We start from the raw sequence: 19,946 nt of genomic DNA, 5'->3' as shown, positions 1-19,946 counted from the left end.
CAACTAATACTTTAGTAGGCCTTTGAATGCATGAATTCTACTTGTAACATAGTTTTCTACGTTGTGGTAGTAATACTTTGACGTAACTACTCCTTCCACCACTGAATACTTTTTCCTTGATGTGGCGCGTGACCATACAGATACTCTGTCATGCTTTTATTTTGTAGCCCCCAACAGGAAGCCCTGCGTCTCCTCCCACGTGTTGACGGACGTCTCTGGCGTCGAATCGCGGATCGAGGTTGCCCTAGCAACTCACTGGATGGACCAATGAGGCGAAGGTAAACAGAGGCGCACCCCCCCCCCTCCACCCCCACCTGTCTTCCTCGGTCCTCCACACCACCTCCGCTGAAGCAGAGAGGCGGAGGATCCTCATCAGTCCGGGAGCACAAAATCCTATCTGAGCCGTCTGTCAGGGTTTTTAGCTCCGTGAGTACACGCGCTGTGCGCTCTGATGGCGCAGTAGCCGCGTCCTGTCGCTGTCGGGTTTTCACGCCGCACACCTGTGGTTCACCTGGGTACGAACTGTTTGATGTGTCCGTCGCGGATCGAGCAGGGATCCTAATCACCGCAGGTTTATTTCTCTTAGCGTCTGTGCGCGTGTGTCCGAGGGGAGGCTGCTCTCTACCGGGTCTCATCTCATGATGGGACACTGCAGCTGCTGTCTGGAGCGACGATGAGCCACAGAAGCAGCCCGGCCAGGGCGTACGACTTTCTGCTCAAGTTCCTGCTGGTGGGGGACAGCGACGTTGGGAAGGGCGAGATCCTGGCGAGTCTGCAGGACGGAGCCTCTGAATCCCCCTACGGATACAACATGGGTGAGTCGGTGGGTGACACACCTAGAGTGCAGGTGGAGAGGAGGTGGTCAGTGAGCACAAACTCACCTGGCGCGTTATTTCTGGAGGTTTTGGCACAGACCTGGTTTTACGCACGGTTTACGCACCCAGAATAAACAGACCAGTAACAGACAGAGGGGGGAGAAGAACGCGAATCCTGTAGTACAAGTACCGCACTGTGAAACTTACTCCAGTACAAGGCGAAGTTATGCGTTCAACATTAAAAGTACTGCAAAATGCGCTTCAAGTCTCCAAAGTTTACTTTCTACAAAAAAACTCAGCGGTGTTGCATAATACATATATGTACTTTAGTTCTATCACCACTGATTCCTGCAAGTACAGGTCGGACTCAGGACAAATGGTGGTTTACTTGATTAGAGTTTTTGGTTTTCAGTTTAATCAAAGTGTGTAGAGAGCCGTGAAAAATGAATAAATCTAATAACCTTAGGAGGATTAGTGGCATAAGAACTGATCGGTCATGTCTGGGTCAGAGTTCACTGGCGCAAATAATAAACGAGTGTCCAATGCATGAGAACTTGTTTTCTGTCACTTTTAGGAAGGAGTTCACACTGGTGACAGCACTACGGTTCCTATGGAAACATTAAGTCAGACCATTTTCTCATGATCTGTCCACAAGTACAGTAAAAATCACAACGTTTGCCTTGAATCAGTAAAAAATGTTAGAATGACTGTTCGTCCAAAAGCTTCTTAATCACAAGGACTTCAAATACCGATACTGGAGAAGTTGACCATGACCCCCAGTAAGTCGTTAGGTAATGGGTTTGACGAGCAGCCAGAGCATAAATCAACCAAGTTTTATAAGAATATTACAGGTGAAATGGTTTAAAGGTAAACAGAGAAAAATCAGATTATTCAGTCTTGTTAATAGAACTGTGCCATGTGGTCCATCGTGATAATTTCTCCTCAGGATACTAATTTGCTCAACTTAGATGTTTACAATTAGCATGTGGGCTTCAGCCATGAGCCTGCAAACACAATGAACATAGTGGAAGCAGAACGTTTCACGTTGGAAGAGTCTGATAAAGAGCTCTGTTGTTTGGAAATGGTTCAGCAACAAAGAGGAAGTGAATCATACATTAATAAACTGAGACAGAAATGGGAGGAAACGTGAATTGGTTTCACCAGCTCAAACACAAGCACCAGAATACAAGAAGAGGTAGTGGCAGATGAGACGAACTCCTGTTGTTCACAAAGGTTTGTCTGCGTCTTTGAGTAAAGAATAATTGTGTGGTGATGAGTGCGCACATGCATATTGTGAATATCTAAATTGGGCACATTTTCATGTGTCACAACCTGAGACAGGTCAGTGTACTGACCTGAGATCATATGGAAAGAGATGTCTCTGAGCCCCAACTCATTCAAATCTGAATATACAACTATGAAACATACAGTATTTGTGGATGGAGGCCTTTATGTCTAATGTCCACTGTGAATAAATCCACTTAGAAATGTTGGGGAAGAAGACTTTTTTTTTTACAAGAGCAGAACTTGCCTGAGAATCTTCATGTCTTCTCAAATGTGTGTATGTGTGTGTCCAGTGTGGTGTAACGTACACCCTGCAGAAGCCTGTGTGGCGTTAATAAACTCCAGCAGGCAGCTGCTCGTGACTCACACTCGCGCTGCAGGAGGGCGACGGGTCAAATTGATGCTCTGCAGTTTCACACATGATGTGACTCACACTCTGTTGGAGATCTGCAGCTGACTGTACACACTCAGTTGCATAACAACATGTACAACCTGTTGTTTATGACAGAGCTGAGCAGAAACGAATGATTTCAGTTCAAATTTGCTTTGTCATCTCTAATAATATAATATTAATATATATATTAAATCTAAAGTGGGCGCAGGAAGGTAGAGCGGTTGTCCACCAATCTCACAGTTGTTGGTTCGATCCCCACCTCCTCCGGTCACACGTCGAAGTGTCCTTGAGCAAGTCACTGACTCCAACTTAGTTGCTCCTGGCCAACGCAGCAACAACCGCATTCACTGATGGACCAGCACCCATCAGTGAATGAGTGTGTGCATGATTGTGAGTGTGAATAAGAAGCAGTGTAAAGCGCTTTCAGTGCCAATAGGTAGAAAAGTGCTATATAAGTGCGGAACATTTACCGTTTACCATAAAATAATGTGACCCTTTTATACTTGATGTGATGCTGCACTTTGTGGTTGTGGCTGATAAGACACGAGGATCCCAAAGTGAAAATACATCTCTGCTGCTGCAGCTTTAAATTTTGACAGCACTGACCAGCACCCGCCTGCAGCGGGGAGGTCAAAGGTCGGCAATGACGGAAAACAGGCTGCGGATGCAGAAAAACCTCTGCTGATTCCTGAATGATGCTTGATGGATAAAAGGAGCTTAGAAAGACTGAACAGAATGCATTTCATCTCATAACAATATATTTACTCCAAAAGTATTGGAACACTTGTTTTCGCTGTGCACTGACATGAAAAGATAGATGCCTTTGTGTCCCTTGTGCCACTTTAAGTTTTTTTTGTCACAGTTTAAGTTTTTCAGTATCTCTTTGTGGTAGTTTTTGGTTTGCTTTCAGTAACTTTGTGCACCCAGGGCGCCGCAGACCTTTTGAGCCCCTGGGCCTGTGCCTGGTAGCTCTATTCAGTGTTCCATAAACCTCACAATGGGTCTGAGAACAGCCAACCCTGTGGTAAGCGTACTGATGCAGTGATACTCTTTTTGTGGAAATCTTAAACTATTTGTGTGAAGGAGTTTAAATACATTATCATTAAACAACGGATGTCTAGTTTCTATTTTTAAGTGGATCATGACTCATTGGGGAGATTTTGGATAGTTGTTGGGTTTTCTTAGGAAGGAGCAATGAGCCTGGTCCCCCGCTGCCCCCGCCCCGACTTTGAGCCCTTTGGCTCAGCTGATGGAAAACCAGATCGTTGATGTCTGCTGTTTCTGGGTCATCTCATTTAATAAGAGGTACGACGGGAGACAGAGACATAGCTGTGGTTCATTGTCTCTCTCTGCGGTGAAAATGAAGGGGGCTGTAGCCTTTCTTGGAACGGTTATCAACGTCCTCACGGGGGCTTTTCTCTTCATTCAAGTCCAAAGAAGAGCTGCTATTACAGGCTGTGGTAGGAGCACGATGCCAGAACCACACGGGTGGAAGCCTTAATTACAGCTCGGAAAAAGTGCACACAAACAGCTTCATAGTTTATTTTGTACCCTGAAATGGCTGAAAGTGTTGGCACCTTTTCACCTTATGAAAAGCATAACAGCTGTTGGATTCTCATAGAAGGAAAGAGCTGAATTATTCTACAAAGAAGAAGAAAAGAGCATGTCTGTGGAACATGAAGGAGGGTCAGTTCTATTCTGGATCTGCTTCACTGCCTCTTGAATCTGTGCAGGAAAACATGAAACCAGAAGATGATGGGTGAAAGAGTGAGCTACAAACTATTAGGGCATCTGTCCCGTTATTTTAACTAAGTTTTTCATTTGTTCAATCTTGTAAAATAACCTATTACACTGATGCTGTTCCCTTGTGTCAGTCTATTCCAGAGAAAGTTGTAGAAGACTGATACCCACATGTTGATAATTAGTCAGACAAAAAGAAAAAAACGATCCTGCTTGTTCACAGTTTGTTTCGAACGCTTGTCATCAGCTCTTTCGTAACATCTTCTGAGTGTTGTGTAACTTCACAACAACACTTCACTGCATTTTTTTCAGCCGAACCTCCAGCAAACAGCCTGTGAGAGTGGAGCCTCGGGAGGAAGACTTATAACTTGGGAAATGTGTGTGTGTGTGTGTGTGTGTTTTCACGCTCGGTCAGGGATAATGATGAAGAAAGTGGAGATGCTCTCGGTGCTGCCAGGAGAGGCTGACTCACTCCTCAGCATGTGTGATCCCACTCATACAGATGGGGTGGCCTTGGCTAGCACATTGTTTCAGTGGAGCTGGAGAACGTTGATGTTTTCTGCATATATATTAGTTAGGGGTGATAAGTGAAGGTGGCCTGAGACCAGCCACAGGGACCTTTAGTGGACCAGAGCCACCAGCAGACCACTAAGACATGGTTGACCAAATGAAGGCCTCAGGCTAAGCTACTAATACTCAAGACAGCAGCTAAAGTAAAGTAACTGTCTGAGTTGATTGTTGCCGTCCTCTACAGTTCATGGGTAAATATTTTTTCACTGTGATTTACCTGGTTACCTGGTTAGTGTATCTCCACGTATACAGCCTTGCAAACCACTAATCCCATTACTCCTCCTCCTATTCTGGAGGAATGGATCGAGAATTTTAACGGCTGATTCCTTCCATTTCACAGTGTGGTCAAAGATACGAGGAGGCTTCACTCCAGGTAATGATCTTAGCTTTCATCCAAACGCCCCGCTCCCGCTCATGGTTACCATCTACAGACCTTTGGCCCGCACATGTGAAATTGTGGCTGTAGCACAGTTGGTAAGACCGTCGTGGACAGCGGTTCGAACCCCGGTCCCCGGCTGTTCAGCCACTGAACTCTGTAGGTCAGGTGAGCTCCTTGCAATCGACTGCCAAACCACTGCCAACAATCAACAATGTAAAGTGCTTTGGATAAAAGCGCGATATAAGTGGCCATTTACGTGTTGCAAAAACAGATTAGAAACATGGTCTCGTGTATACATAGCAGAGAAATCGGGTTTCTCTGACCCCAGGTTTGATGATACTGATGGCAGTTGGTTTCCACTGAAAGTTTGATGTTAAGTTTGGGATCAGAAGCCCCCAGTTGTAGATTTTATAGTTATTTAATCAAAATCAGAACATAAACACAATTTTATGAAAATAGAAACTCACCAAAATGAGTACACTGGTAATAGTAATTTGATAGTAGAAATACTGCTTGGCTGCTTGTATTGATACTCAGAATCTACAAGTAGTCAAATGTTCGTATCCAAACATGACCCTGTACTTCTCCCAGAGTAAATATTATAACACATCTTGTTTTTCCTCCTCTCTTCTCTCAGAGCAGAACTGAGTCTGTAGTTTGTTTACATGTAATACATGCACATGCATGGTGACTCGGTGCCACATTCAGTCACTTTGACCAGATGTTTTTCAGATTTCCATCACCATTGTGATTGTTTTCTGTAGCCATGTCCCAGTCGACCTTTTTTGCTGTAAGTCCCAAACTAAGTGCTTTAAAACGGTGTCCAGTGTGTCTCTCTACTTTAAAAAAGTCTGTGAAACTACTTCAAAGAATGTTGTATGTGTGGTCCTCAGAGACATGTGGTCTTCTCAGTTAGCGAAGGGCAATCAAAAATGAGATGTTCTGTTCTATAGAGGATCCCCTGTTCATGTCAGTTTCTGGTTACATACGCGCAGCCGAGCGGCTCATATTATGTAGCAACATGTTTATGAGCTATGACATTAGAGACGAGAGGCACGATGCCAGTATGCAACTACAGAAATACGTGATTCACCATCAAAGATTTTGGTGTAATATATATATAGATAGATAGATATAGATATAGATATCTATAGCTATATATTCCCCGGTTTGACAAAGAACATAGACACTGCTGTCTTCAGGCTATTGTCCTTCAGAGGCTGATTGGCTGTCAAGTCCAACACTGAGTTTTTTCCCAAAGATCTGACTTTCCTATGTTGTGTATTTGTGAAGCAGTTGTTTGGTTTCTGTGCTGTTTGCGATCAGGTTCAGTCACAGGATAAATTCTCAGAGAGAAATTCACATGCAGATTGTATTTTATAAGAGTAATGATATTTGTTCCTAGAAGTTTGGCTAAATGTCACAATCGGAAGTTTAAGTTATGATGCAAGACAGCACAACAGCTTTCGGCAGAGGCTTTTGTTGAACTATAACATGCACCACGTTCATGTCAGATGCTTTGTAACATCACTATCTACTGTTTAACTCCAGATCGTGATAAAAGATAAAATTGGTGTTTCTGTTTGTTTTGGTTTTTTTGTTTCCTGCAGCTGCTCCCCTTTTTACTCTCATCTCTGTACATTTACCAAGTGACATCGCTGCTTTCAGAAAGTACAAGCAAATTCTTTGCTTTGACATTTTTATCTCACACAGATGCAGTGGCTTCTAAAATCTGCTCTAAAAACATTTGAAACGCCTTTAATGAGGAGTGTGTGGTGGATCATCTTCGGTTCCTGTGTCTGATTAGCAATCAATGTTGGTTTCCTTTAACTTCCTTTATCAGTCTTTCTGTAAGATTCATCAGGTTGTCTCAGTTAGCTTCAGTATGGTGGCAGAATGAGCAGTATACTCATACTCAAATGTATTTGTATTCATACAGATTTTTTGGACCCTGTCACTGACTGATTACAGCAGCACGTTCAGTCGACCCGTCATCAGCCAGGCAGTCGCAGCTCTTCATTAGAGAATTCATTTACAAAACTAAATCAGGTGTAAAATCAGCCCTGGCCAGCTGCCTGGAGGCTTGTGAACACAATGATCCCAGGAGAGAGAATTCATCTCCACCTTTATCCAGTCAGGGTCAGGTGCAAACGTGGTTGAGCCCAAATTAATTGTGAAACAGCATAAACTGTTGACACTGTAACTGGTTTTGCTGGTTTAAACAAGTTAGTGTGACCTCGTGTTAATTGGTCCTTTGAGCTCTGCAGAATGGGAAAGTAATGAGCAGTCAGGAGCATGGAGGGTTGAGTGACCCGGGGGCCTGAGAGGTCAGACAGACCATGGGCCAGAGCCCCTCAAGTTACTGTTTCTATTTGTTGTTTCATAGTGTCTAAATGGTCCAAAGGCAGCAACAACAACTATAGAAAATGATGAACAATAACCTGAAACTTTCCAAAAGACACTCACAACGAAAAACTAGACATGAAAAGTCCAAAAACAAATGTTTAATTACTACAAACAGGCTGAAAATGATCGAAAAGAGAGTGAGGGGCCCACTGCTTTCCATTTTCACAAAATCTGTCCATAGTCAGGCATTTATATAATGTGTGTGTGTGTGTGTGTTTGTGTGTGGTTGTCAGCCATTGTTGAAGTGTCTCAGCAGCAGGTTGTTACTTGCAGACAGCTTCTGATAATTACTGTTATTAAAGAGACGAGCCGCTCACTGCTTCTGTTCACTCTGGAGATTAATGTGATGGCAGCCTGATGTTAGCCGCTGGAATGAGCAGAGCGTGTTTTCACTGACTGGGCACCAGTGATGAACCGTGTGTGTGTGTGTGTGTGTGTGTGTGTGTGTGTTACAGAACGTTTATGAATGCACATCAGTAGTACACTGAGTAATGTTACAGTGTGTGAAAACAGTACCATTCGAGGAAGAAAAACTCCCATTAAAAGTGGACTGAAGGAGGGTGACATGACACTGGCTGACTGACAAACCTCCTGCTCTTCACTGAATCATTGTTTGTGTGTGAGTCACAGATGCTGGGTGAGATCCAGATTTCATCATGTTTTCATCTCCTCCCTTTGCTCCCATTGGACCTTAACTCTTCAAGTTCAGACTGTGCAGAGGGTTTACTGGGTTTTTTTAGGGGGGGGGCTGCTCCCACTCTGCGCTCGCACACATATACATGTTACCATGGTTAGAAGTGATGCAAAGTACATTGTAGTACTCCTTTGCAGTATTTGAGTAATTCTATTTCTGTCATTTCATTTGAGAGTGAAATACTGCCTATTTTCCTCTATTGAATTTATTTAACATTGAGTAAAATTAGCTAATGCACTAGTAGTAATTATATTATTACTGATGCATTTAGGTGTAAATACATGGTTGTGTTGTAGCTGCATCTGTGGAGCAATTTGTGACAAATTTCTATCAGGCTGCAATTTATGAATATTTGGATTGTGGATTGATCTAAAAGTACTGAATTGTTCCAATCTGCACCATTAATTGTACATTATGTCATCTATTATTCACAGTTATGAGACTGTTAAGTCATGATTATTTCCTTTCCATCTGTCTTTTTCAGGAATTGACTACAAGACGACCACCATCCTCCTGGATGGCAGAAGAGTGAAGCTGCAGCTGTGGTACGTGGTTTAAACCCCCCACAGACTCAGACCAACAGTGGTCGGACTGAGACTGGGATTGAATGTATGTAACATATAGGAGACACAAGCTGGGGGCTAGTTAAATCCCCAGGGATCAATTATTCACGTTTGGTCATATATATAAAAACTTAATTTGGTTTTCATTTCAAAAGATTGGACTGCGTGTTCATATATGACAGGTGAACAATCCAAATTTAGCTCTCATATAAATCTCCATCTTACTAATACATAACTATGACAAAATGACTCAGTATTGTTTTATTAGCTTAAATAAGTGCAACTTATTATCATCGTCATGTTCATAACAGTGAAAAACAGAAAACAGAACTCTTGTGAACCTTCCTGTGCACTTAAATCTTCCCCTCTCCTCTTTCTTTCACTTGCATCTCATGGAACGGAAACACTTTTCTGATTGGACTTTGCTTTGATGTTTTCTGCTTGACTTAGATTTTTGCTGCCTTGTACCTCACCTGTAAGTCACTTTGGATAAAAGCAAATTGACTAAATGTTGTAAAAATATTAACATCAAAGATGATTTCTCATTGCTTAGTTTTCATATTTCTTTATAAAACAACCAAAACCAGCACATTTTCAGACTCTTATCCTACATGAATGGGTCAGAACATCTCTGCGAGGAGGCGGCGGTAGAGTCATGTCTCATGTCAACATGGAATCTCCTGTGTTTATCTCTGCTCATACACAGTCAAATCAGCTGAGGCTGATGCTTTGATTTACCAGTCCGGTCAGAAAAACTGAGGGGAAATATGACACCAGGTTAAAGTATGTTTGAGAAAAACATTGCGCAGATGCTGCCCCACCACTGCACAAACGCTCGTCCATTTCCCTTTTTCATCATTCACGGATACTGTGATCAGATCTCCTATTTATCACGTGTCTCAGAGAAAGAGACACTCTTAATCACTCTTAACTGACCTGAACTGAGCAATTCTGAGACGCTGGATAACCACAGGCCTGGTGTTGGTGTTTCTCTCCAGAGAGTTTGGACCAAAAACAAACAGGAAGCATGTGAGGCTGCTTTGACTTGATAAAAAGCTTTTTCAGGTGACGCAGCCTCTGGCACACATGTTGGCAGCAGCTGTGTTTCCACGCTCAGAGGAAAAAATAATTTTTTCTCAGATCTGCAGCTGATGTTAAGTTTTCCTGACTCTAGAAGAAAACAGTTGAGCGTTTTCTTTAAAGGGAAAGTTCATTTAAACTGTGAGAAAATACATCTTTTGATTTACCAACTGACACCATCTTTGATATTTGGTAAATGTTCTGCACTTATATAGCACTTTTCTAACTATTGTGACTCAAAGCGCTTTACACTGTTTCTTATTCACCCCCCCCCCCCCCCCCCCCACACACACACAGACACACACACACACCAATGGGGGAGCTACTATGCAGCATCTGCAGGGTTTCTGTTGCTGTTGCTTGTAGCTTCAACCATCTCCACCTGTTAAAGGGCTACTTTACTTGCTTTCCTCATTCTTTACTTCCATACTCCCATGTTTACTGATATCCTTGGACTGCAACTCATCCTCTGAGATGACTGCTGTGTTTGAGCAGAACAGGGACAGCTTCTCTGTTTCTCAGTGAACAAAGTTTGATGTGTTGATCCTCTGATGCCATGGTGCCTGATTCTGATCCCTGGATGAAATTGATCCAGTCCAAGTGTGTTAAAGCCATATACTGTCTCTTTAGAAGCCTTCATGATGTGACTCTGAGAAGCCCTTTGTTCAGAAAACCATCTGACGTTTGACTCTTGAACAAGCTTCTTGTGTTTCCCACCATCCCAATGCTCCTAATCAATAGTCAGAATCTTTGTAAGTTTAAGATGTAAATTTAAAATATTTTGAAGTACATTTTGTTGTACTTTTACTGAATGCAGGACAATTATTGTAGCACAGTGTCTCTATACTGTGGTGTAAAACTTATTCCACAGCTGCACGTCAATGTTTTAAAACCTCCCCACACTCGTTTAAAGAAGAAAGCTCTGGGTTTTATTATAATGCTCTTAAAATGCTTCTGACATGTACTGCACACACACACACACACACACACACACACTTACACACACACACACTCCTCCATGGGCTTCTCAGAGGTATTTTTAGACCAGCTTTAGTGAATATTAAATTATTAACCTGAAACTTTGATGTTTAAGCGGATGAGACGCTTTAGCTGGTGTGTGTGTGTGTGTGTGTGTGTGTGTGTGTGTGTGTCCCACGCTTCTCCTCTGGCTGCACACAGTTTCAGTAAATTCTTGTCACACTTAATGTGCCACTACAGTCAGTTTTACCAACATCAACGTCACAGATCCGCTTCCCAAAACTCCTGTGACGATTTACTGAATCTTCTAAATATTTCTCACATCTTTACATCAACACTGTTATTAATCAGAAACATCTGTATAAGACTGAATGGTACGAGAATAAAAGCAGACTCATTGGATACTTTATCTGTAAGTACAGGCCTTAATATTTATTACATATTGTTTCAGTCTGCATGACAGGATTTATTACACATTTGTCAGAAATTTGTACCACTAAAGTATTACATTTCTATTTCTGTTTCCTTTTACCTGGGTTCTTTTTCTCACTCCATTATCTATGTTGCTTTTGTTATTTGTGTATATTTGGTGTTTAGACGTTGAAGCATTGTGTATTTGGATAACTGTGTTTGCTTTAATATAAAGTACCACATTCAGAGTACAGTCCTGATTACAACAACAGATACATAACGCACCAGGCTTGTTTTGTTGGACCACTTGACTGAATATCCAGCAGCTGACTTTTGTCTAGCCCGGTCAGGACCAGCAAGACGGCAGTCAGCCAGTGTCCTCGTGAGCCAACCTAAACACCGCTCTGGTATTCAGCACTGGCGACGCTGCTGTTTTTTACTCAGGGGACACACACACACACACACACACACACACACACACACACACACACACACACACACACACACACACACACACACACACACACACACACACAAAAGAAAAATGAAAAAACAAAACCCTAATAAAGGTTAGTGTTTCCTCAAAGGAGTGGATACAATGACAGTATTACAGAAGTCCCACAGTGAAAACTGTAACCACATAATGCTGTAGTATAAACATCCTAAAACAATATTATTTAGGATTTTTCATGTAATAATAAAATATTTTAACTAAAAAGGAAATGTGAATACTGACAAACAGGACTCAATGGAAACATGTACATTAAAGATTAAGTTTTAGCCTCTAAATGAAGACCAGCAAAGTCCAAAGTCAAGGATAAGTTCTGGGTAAACAAGTTAAGAATCAAGACTGACAATGTATTAGTAAAGTGTCCAATAAAGATCCTCTAGTCCCAAGTCAAAAATACGTCTTGAGCCAAGCCAGAATTCTAAAGTCCCAAGAACCAAGTCCAAACTGAATATGGGAAAGTCTGGAATTCAGTACAAGATGTGACTTGCTGTTGTTGAATAAGTCCAAGTGACATATGAAGTCAAGTCCTAAAACATGTCCTGAGTCCACTGCCAAGTGAAGACCAACAGTAACAAACAAGTCAAAACCAGAAAGTTTTAAATCCAAAACAAACAGTAACACAAGAACACACGCGTCAAGTCAAGTCTACAGTCCCGAGCCAACATCAACTTGTCATGACCAAGTGGAAACAAACAGGTCTAAAGTCAAGTCACTTAAATCCTGAGTCTTATCCCCAAACAAACGCAAGTAAAGACTGAAAACTTGTTTTATCCTTTGTACACACAAAAGACAAATCCACAGTAAATGTAGAAAGTAGCTTGACTTCTGAACAAATCCTGAACCTTTTATTTTGTGTCATTTTGCAGGGACACGTCTGGTCAGGGACGATTCTGCACCATATTCAGATCCTATTCCAGAGGAGCACAGGTGATCTTCTGTTTGAGAATATACCTGCTCAATCGCATAGTCAGCAGACCGTGTGGGGCTGGACGGATCTTGACAGCACAGTATATATGTTAAAATATTGGATTTGCTGGTAATTTAACCAGCTCATGTGAATGTTGTGGCCGATGTTGAATTACAGTTAGCTTAGTCCAGCTGATGTAGAGTTAGTGCTGTGCCTTGTGAATGAGGTTGGATTGCTGGAAACTTAACATTAGTCATGTGTGTTAGCTACTGTATCTGCTGATGCTTACGTCAGTAGTTTGGACCCATTAATGTTAAGATGTAGAATCTCCCTCACAGATACGAATAAAACATCTCAGTTACTTTAAAATGTCCGAACTGTTTGTGACCTCAGCTGACTGCAAACCAAGATGATGACTCACATTTATTTCCTTCAGTTTCTTTCAAGCTGAATGTGAGTTTGTGTTATTTTCCCGACCTGAGACAGACCGAGCAGTGAGAGGATGTGTGAAGAAACTCATCCCACACATCAGACAGACACACACTGCTTTGTTTCACTCTCAGAGGAGAAAAACACTTTTCATTGAATAAAGTTGTGTTGTTGTTATCACTCATCAGGCTATTAGTGGGTACAGAGGAGGTATCACCACGGAGTCAGTGACAGCATCACCAAAGCAGGGGCTAAAACCGGATTGTGTGTCTAGTGTTTTAGGGTAACTGCAGGTTTTAGTCTAAAAAAAAACCCGGAATGAGTTCTCTTAAAAAGGCCTTAGAACATATCCCTTTTAATCATTTGGCCATTTCAAATCTCTTTGTTGTTATTTTGTGTCTTTTTTTGACATCATTTTGTAGCATTTTAAGTGTGTTTGTGGTAGTTGTACGTCCATTGTAAAGCTGACTGCAAATGAACCCGTCCTTTCCAGTTGTTTTCGGTCTCTTTATATTTTTATGTAGCCCTAAATAAATATTTTTTCAGTCTGTTCTTCTGATGTCCTTGGTTCATGTACTGGTGATATTTGCCAACGTCAACATCACCAGTAATACTACCTATGTAGCAAACTGCTTACAAAACAACAAATCCGTGACTGCTAATGCCAAGACTGCCACTTCATGATTCATGGTTCCCGTAAAAAAACCAATGGAAATAGTAAAAATGAATTCATGTGGAAGTATTCATTACACGTTATAACGTTTTTTTTTGGCTCTGTTTGCTCTCAGGGAGTCATTCTGGTGTATGACATCGCCAACCGTTGGTCCTTTGATGGAATCGACAGATGGATCAAAGAGATAGATGAGGTCAGTCATCAGTCAGTCATTAATCAATCAAGTCAGTTCCTTCCTGCTGTATCAGTTTCTAAATGGTTGATTTTCGTTGTCACGTCTGAAGTGATTTTTTTTTTTAACAATATTTATCATGTAGATGTTAGTTATTGGCAGATCAACAATGAATGAGGTCACACACAGCTGGACATCAGGAAAATAACACACTTCACTGACTGTTCTGGTCCAGAGATTTGAACAAAGTTGTAGTGACTCTGAAAAATAAGCTTAAAAAGTATCCAAGCTTTCAATAAAGAACAAACAATTTAACTGTGGAGCCCGTGAGGCCTGATTTTCTCTTCATTGTCTATTTATCCAGCATGCCCCGGGGGTGCCCAAGATCCTTGTTGGAAACCGTCTCCATCTGGCCTACAAGCGTCAGGTGACCACAGAGCAGGCGCAGGTTTACGCTGAGAAACTGGGCGTCACCTTCTTCGAGGTGAGCCCGCTGTGTAACTTCAACATCACCGAGTCGTTCACTGAGCTCGCTCGTATCGTTCTGATGAGACACGGCATGGAGCGGCTGTGGAGACCCAACAAAGGTCAGCCAATGTCAAGACTGGAAAAAATATGCTCCCTGTAGCTGCTGAACATGCCTGAGAATCTGTTTTAGGATTTCTTCAGTATAGCAGTGATGCAGTAACTCACTGAAGGTAACAGTAAATAACCAGTAATCAGAGATGGAGACTTTAACTCGAGTCGCACACACACACACACACCTACACAGACTTCAGACTTGGCTTGAGACTTGTCCTTAAGAGACTTGAGACACGACTTGGACTTGCCATCCGGGATTTGTGAAACAATCTTAATTTTATCACGGTAAGAAAATGTCTGTTGAGCTGAATGATAGTTGTTGAGCGGTGAATCTTACCTGCACATGGATGTCAGGCTGGAGCCACGTGCCCACATGCAATAGAGCAAATGCGAGAGAGGAGAGACTGAAAATAAATTCAGCAGCATAGGATTACTTTGGATATCCCAAAAATTAACCAGAGGTTGTCCTCGAGCCAAAGGCAGAACGTATTAAACATGTTCGCTGTCTTTAAAACCAGAATGTGTCCCAGTTATAAGTTTAATCCCTAACAAGCATTGATCTTTCTGAACACAACCTTTTCCAGGCTGACAGAAGAAAGTGAGTGTATGAGCTAAAGGTGCAGACAGGATCTGTCTGGCTGTCAACTACAATAAACTGGCATCTATTTGATTAATCCCTCATAACACGTACAGCTCTCTAGTAACTTATTTTTCAATTAAAGCCCAAACAATAATAAACATATAAAAATAGAATTTTTCCTCCAAGAGACATTTTTCTCTATTGAGTACTTTTTATTTTATTTATTTTGTGATAAAAGTTTTGTGACATATTTTTACACATGCTAACAATTCAGAACTTTACTATGTATCTGATTATTTGATTAAATAGATTTATTACCTTTGAGTAAATCGTCAATGCTGATACTGTATGTTAATAAGTACCGGAGTGATGGCGATGCAGTATTTGCTGTGAATTCCTTAGATGCAGTGTTCTAATCAGTTTAGATGGCAGCAAATGGGAGAACACTAATAGTAACATAAGGGACTTGACTTGACTCTACGCTCTGATTGGACAATTTTTACTCAGTCACATCCAGCAACACTGCTTTCTGGACCAAAACTTTACTGTTTTGGTGTAGAAAAAAATACAGTTATAAATCAGTTATTTTGCTGCTCGTTCACCTCTGGGCATAGAAGCTTTTATCTAAGTTCAGCGTGTCAATTTAAGGGTTTTTGCTATCCACTTATCCACTTATCAATAGAATATGTACAAAAAAGGTCATTGTTCAGCATCTCCATGAACTACGATGCTGGGGTTTAGTATTGGCAGATGTATGCTGCTCTCTGCTGGACAACACTGAAACACAGGATAGATGACTTTCAAAGTTTCAGCTTCTGGTTGTTTTGTGAATGTATTGACCGTTACATCCTCTTTTCCAGCAGCATTTGTAACTCACTTTAATGTGTCATGAAACATTTATTTCATTGGTGTGTGTCAGAAAAGGAAGTGTATATTTGTGGAGTTGACTTTCCGTATTGTGTGTGAACTGTACTGTGGAGAAAGCGTAACTAAATTACCCACTGGTATTAATTAAGTTGTTTGAGCTTCTTGATCTGATCTAACCCGATCTTATCCTCCTAACTTGGTTTTGTCCACATCTGTGAAAGTTAAATTATTTGCATTTAGGGTAATTCAAAGCATTTTAAATAATAAAAAAGGATTCGCAAGATAAGATTTAAATATAATTTAGACTAAAATAAAAAAATGTTTAAAAGCTTAAATAAAATACAGACATAAACAAGTCCTTTACCTGTTTCTGTCTCTCAGTGTTGAGTCTCCAGGACCTATGCTGTCGCTCCATCGTGTCCTGCACACCGGTCCACTTGGTTGACAAGCTCCCCCTCCCGCCGACTCTCAAGTCCCACCTCAAGTCCTTCTCCATGGCCAACGGCCTCAACGCCCGCATGATGCATGGACGTTCCTACTCCGTCACTGCCAACGTTCACCACGGTGCCACCAAGAGGACCGGAGGGACGCTGCTGAAAAAACACAAACTGATAAGACCACCGCCACTCAGCCCGTCTGCACAGAGCTGCAGAAACAGCTGTAAAATATCCTAACAGCTGCAGGATGTGTCTTCATGTAGAGCGATCAGGACACCAGTAAGATGGTGACCATGTTTGATCCTCTGCTGCTCCCAACTCTTACTGCAATGGTTGAGTAGCAGGAAAAGAGGAAGTGGAAGTAAAAGCTGTGACAGTCACAGTTTGACTTCACTCACGGGACACTTCTGTTTCAAGCAGAAAGTGTATTTTCTCACAGAGGGTCTGTTTTATCAATTTATACAATGATCAGATGTAATACTGGAGTTTCCTCGCTGAGCGCAACCTGCAGAGTAGATTCTTAAAGGAAATCTGTTGTTCATCAATTAGGCACCAAATGTTTTATTTCCTGTGGAGGGAAATGACATAAATACATAATGTAAAAAACTGTAAATGCCGATATTGCATAAAAACCTAAGCAATAATACCATGAACGGAATGTTACTACTACTGAGTTTTCTCAGTAAAGACAGATGTGTAGCTCCTCAAATGTTGGCAAGTTAAAGTTTTCTTTCTTCATTATATTAAGATATTCAAAAACAGACCAAGATGCTCAGTGTCAGGTTTTAGCATTTCTAGAAAAAGGAGTAAAGGAAAACACTTGTGAGGAGCGGGATCATCTTTGTGGGTGAAATAATTAGTGTCACAATGTGCAGGTGGTGATGTATGTTACATTTCTGACTTTGTTGTTTGATATTTTCTCACATGGACATATACGGTAGAAGACATGATATGTAATGTCCGCGTCAACAGTTAACGTGTGTTGTGTCAAAAACAGCGATGACTTCTTTCTACAGCCACAATTTTACATCCAGCACTTGTCAGTCATTTACTATGACAGAGTATTAACACCACTGTTCAGTGAATATAAGGAGCAAATCTAAATTTTTAGTTAATAAAGCTGTAATAATCCTTTTGAGAATTTTAAAAAAATATTTTACATAAAAATGAAACAAATGCGTAACGGCTCATAATAGTTCAAGAAAAAAAAAACTCCCACACGTAATAACACTACTACTACTACAACTTTAAATGTTTTTTCAAACAGCCAACAGTTTTCCTAAATCTAACGAATTGCAACTGTACCTAAAATAATGAAATGTCTATAAACAGATGCAGTGTTATTGCAAATATTACAATACATTGTATGAGGAACAACTCATTTGGGTTTAAGGAAAAAGCCCTAAATTCTAATTGAATAATGAAGTACAAATTCTACACAGTATTTTTTTAAATGGGCAGTCAGGAAAAAAATATTTCAGCCAATTTAACTGTATCACATGATGTTTGTTCTGTTATAAAATCTGCATTCAAAATTAAAATAATTTGAAGTACACTCACATTAGAGACACAAAAGATTCTTATATAATTACTGTATTCACTAAATAGTTGTTTTTCCTAAAATAGTGTAAAATGTTCTCAAAACACACTATTTTCTTACAAATTCCTACAAGTTTTTTGCTGGATTTTGAAAGTATTATCAATTTACTCATAAATTTCATGAGAATGTGCAATTACTCTTAAAATAATCTGCTGCTGTTTCTACATGTTTTTAGACTTTACAAAATGTCCAAAATACTATGGCTCCACCTGAAAAGATTTCTCTTTATTATGTTTTATATTTTTATTCTTGAAATAGTTTACTTTTTCAAGTATTTTAGCATTATCCTTAAAACACACAAGCTTTTTTTTCTTAGAACTTTACAATTTTATTTTTATTTACTAAAATATAGACATTAATATTGTTAAAATATTGAATTCTCTTTCTTGTTATTACTTTATTTTGAAAATATTATGGCTGTTTCTGATAATATTATGACTTTATTAAAATGTTAAATCTTTTTATATTACATAAATATATCTTAAAATATTAAATAACAATATTAAAATAAATTTTTTAAGTTCACACTTGAATCTTGACCTTTTCTTGAAACACTTTTCTGACAACACTAGTTTTTAATTTTTCTGTTGCATTAATTTTCTAAAAAACTTTTTTTTCAAGTGGTTTTCTCTGCAACTTAATCTGAACCTTAATGATATTTTCCTTAACATATTTACACTTTATTCCTGAAATCTTGAAACAGTGGCCTTCATATTCTGTCATATTATCACCGTGTTTTTACATGAATAGGGGCTGAAAAACTTTTAAACTAGCTGTTATATATTTTTGCAAAAACATCAGGAATCACAAAAGTAAAAAAGAAAAATCTACAGAAAATTGTTTCAGCAAAATAACTAATTAGAGGAGTCAGTCAAAGACATGCACTTGGTTTTGTTATTATTACATAACTCATAGCAAGTGGAATTTTCCCTTAATTGCTCTTTAATGTTTAATTATTGTGGTCATTATTGTGCAGCTTCTTCCTCAGGAAGTTTTCTACCTAATATAGATGATTACACAGACACATATATTTGTACATACCAGAACTTTGCACACTGTATTTTTGCACAATATACTGAAACATGAAAACACCTTAATTCTCTTCATGGCCTGTTTTCTTTCCAGACTGATGAAATATGGCCTCTCAGACACACTAACAGCTACAGTTTGTCTACGATATCTGTACATATTGTAAATATCACTGTTTGATACATTGACGATGGTTTGTATCTGTTTTCAGTTCTAGTTTTCGTGAGTGACACCTGCAAAAGACCAAAGACTCTGTTTTACACTGTTTATCAATGTTTAATAAGAAGCAACTTTACAATAAAATTTACCCATCGTGAGTGATTTGGTTTGCACTTGCTGTTAATTACTTACTCAATTATGACTTAAATGAAACCAAATCACCAAATTTTATTTAACCTCAAATGTTCCTAAATGTATTTGTTATTTATCTTTAGGGTTTTTATTAGTTAAGATGTTGGTCAAAAAGCAAGAAAACCATTCTAGAACTAAACCAGCAGCTCTGTCAGAAGGGACGCAAATGGATTAGTGTATTAGATCAATACAAATACTAAAGCAAGTAAGTCATAATATTTAATTATCATAATACTGTGTGACATGAGTGTGAAGCACATAGACTCTTGTTTTTGCAGTTGTTGTGCAGCTCAATCTTTCCATTTTCTGTTACTTTATCCTTTGTTTATCACTACATTTCAAAGACAACTATACTTTTCGCCTTCACTGCATCAATTTGATGTCTATAGATACATTAAAGTCAGATTAATGAGACTAAACACAGTAAAATTATTAGACGCCAATGTCCACAGCAGGACGTAAAAACATTCACAAATTTAACCAAAACATATGAT

At 39.9% G+C, this 19,946-nt stretch overlaps 1 protein-coding gene across 1 annotated transcript; it reads left to right on the top strand.

The window, feature by feature from the left end:
* The first annotated feature begins 333 nt into the window (after positions 1-333).
* rab40b (RAB40B, member RAS oncogene family) lies at positions 334-19,422 on the top strand. The gene is made up of 6 exons (XM_067488733.1): positions 334-815; positions 8,767-8,827; positions 12,692-12,752; positions 13,950-14,027; positions 14,371-14,593; positions 16,417-19,422. Exons 1-6 carry the CDS (start codon positions 674-676, stop codon positions 16,707-16,709), a joined length of 858 nt encoding a protein of 285 aa, XP_067344834.1. The 5' UTR covers positions 334-673; the 3' UTR covers positions 16,710-19,422.
* The last annotated feature ends 524 nt before the right edge of the window (positions 19,423-19,946 follow it).

The sequence above is a fragment of the Channa argus genome, chromosome 20 (assembly GCF_033026475.1).
Source record: "Channa argus isolate prfri chromosome 20, Channa argus male v1.0, whole genome shotgun sequence".
NCBI lineage: Eukaryota > Metazoa > Chordata > Actinopteri > Anabantiformes > Channidae > Channa > Channa argus.
Note: the sequence above shows the minus strand (reverse complement) of the source record. Positions and strands in the feature narration are given on the sequence as shown.

Bases quoted from the DNA above. Each gene is read 5' to 3' on its own strand.
- rab40b (XM_067488733.1), top strand. From the start codon at position 674: ATGAGCCACAGAAGCAGCCCGGCCAGGGCGTACGACTTTCTGCTCAAG. The intron at 816-8,766 runs GTGAGTCGGTGG...TGTCTTTTTCAG, and splicing joins CCCCTACGGATACAACATGG to GAATTGACTACAAGACGACC. The intron at 8,828-12,691 runs GTACGTGGTTTA...GTCATTTTGCAG, and splicing joins AGAGTGAAGCTGCAGCTGTG to GGACACGTCTGGTCAGGGAC.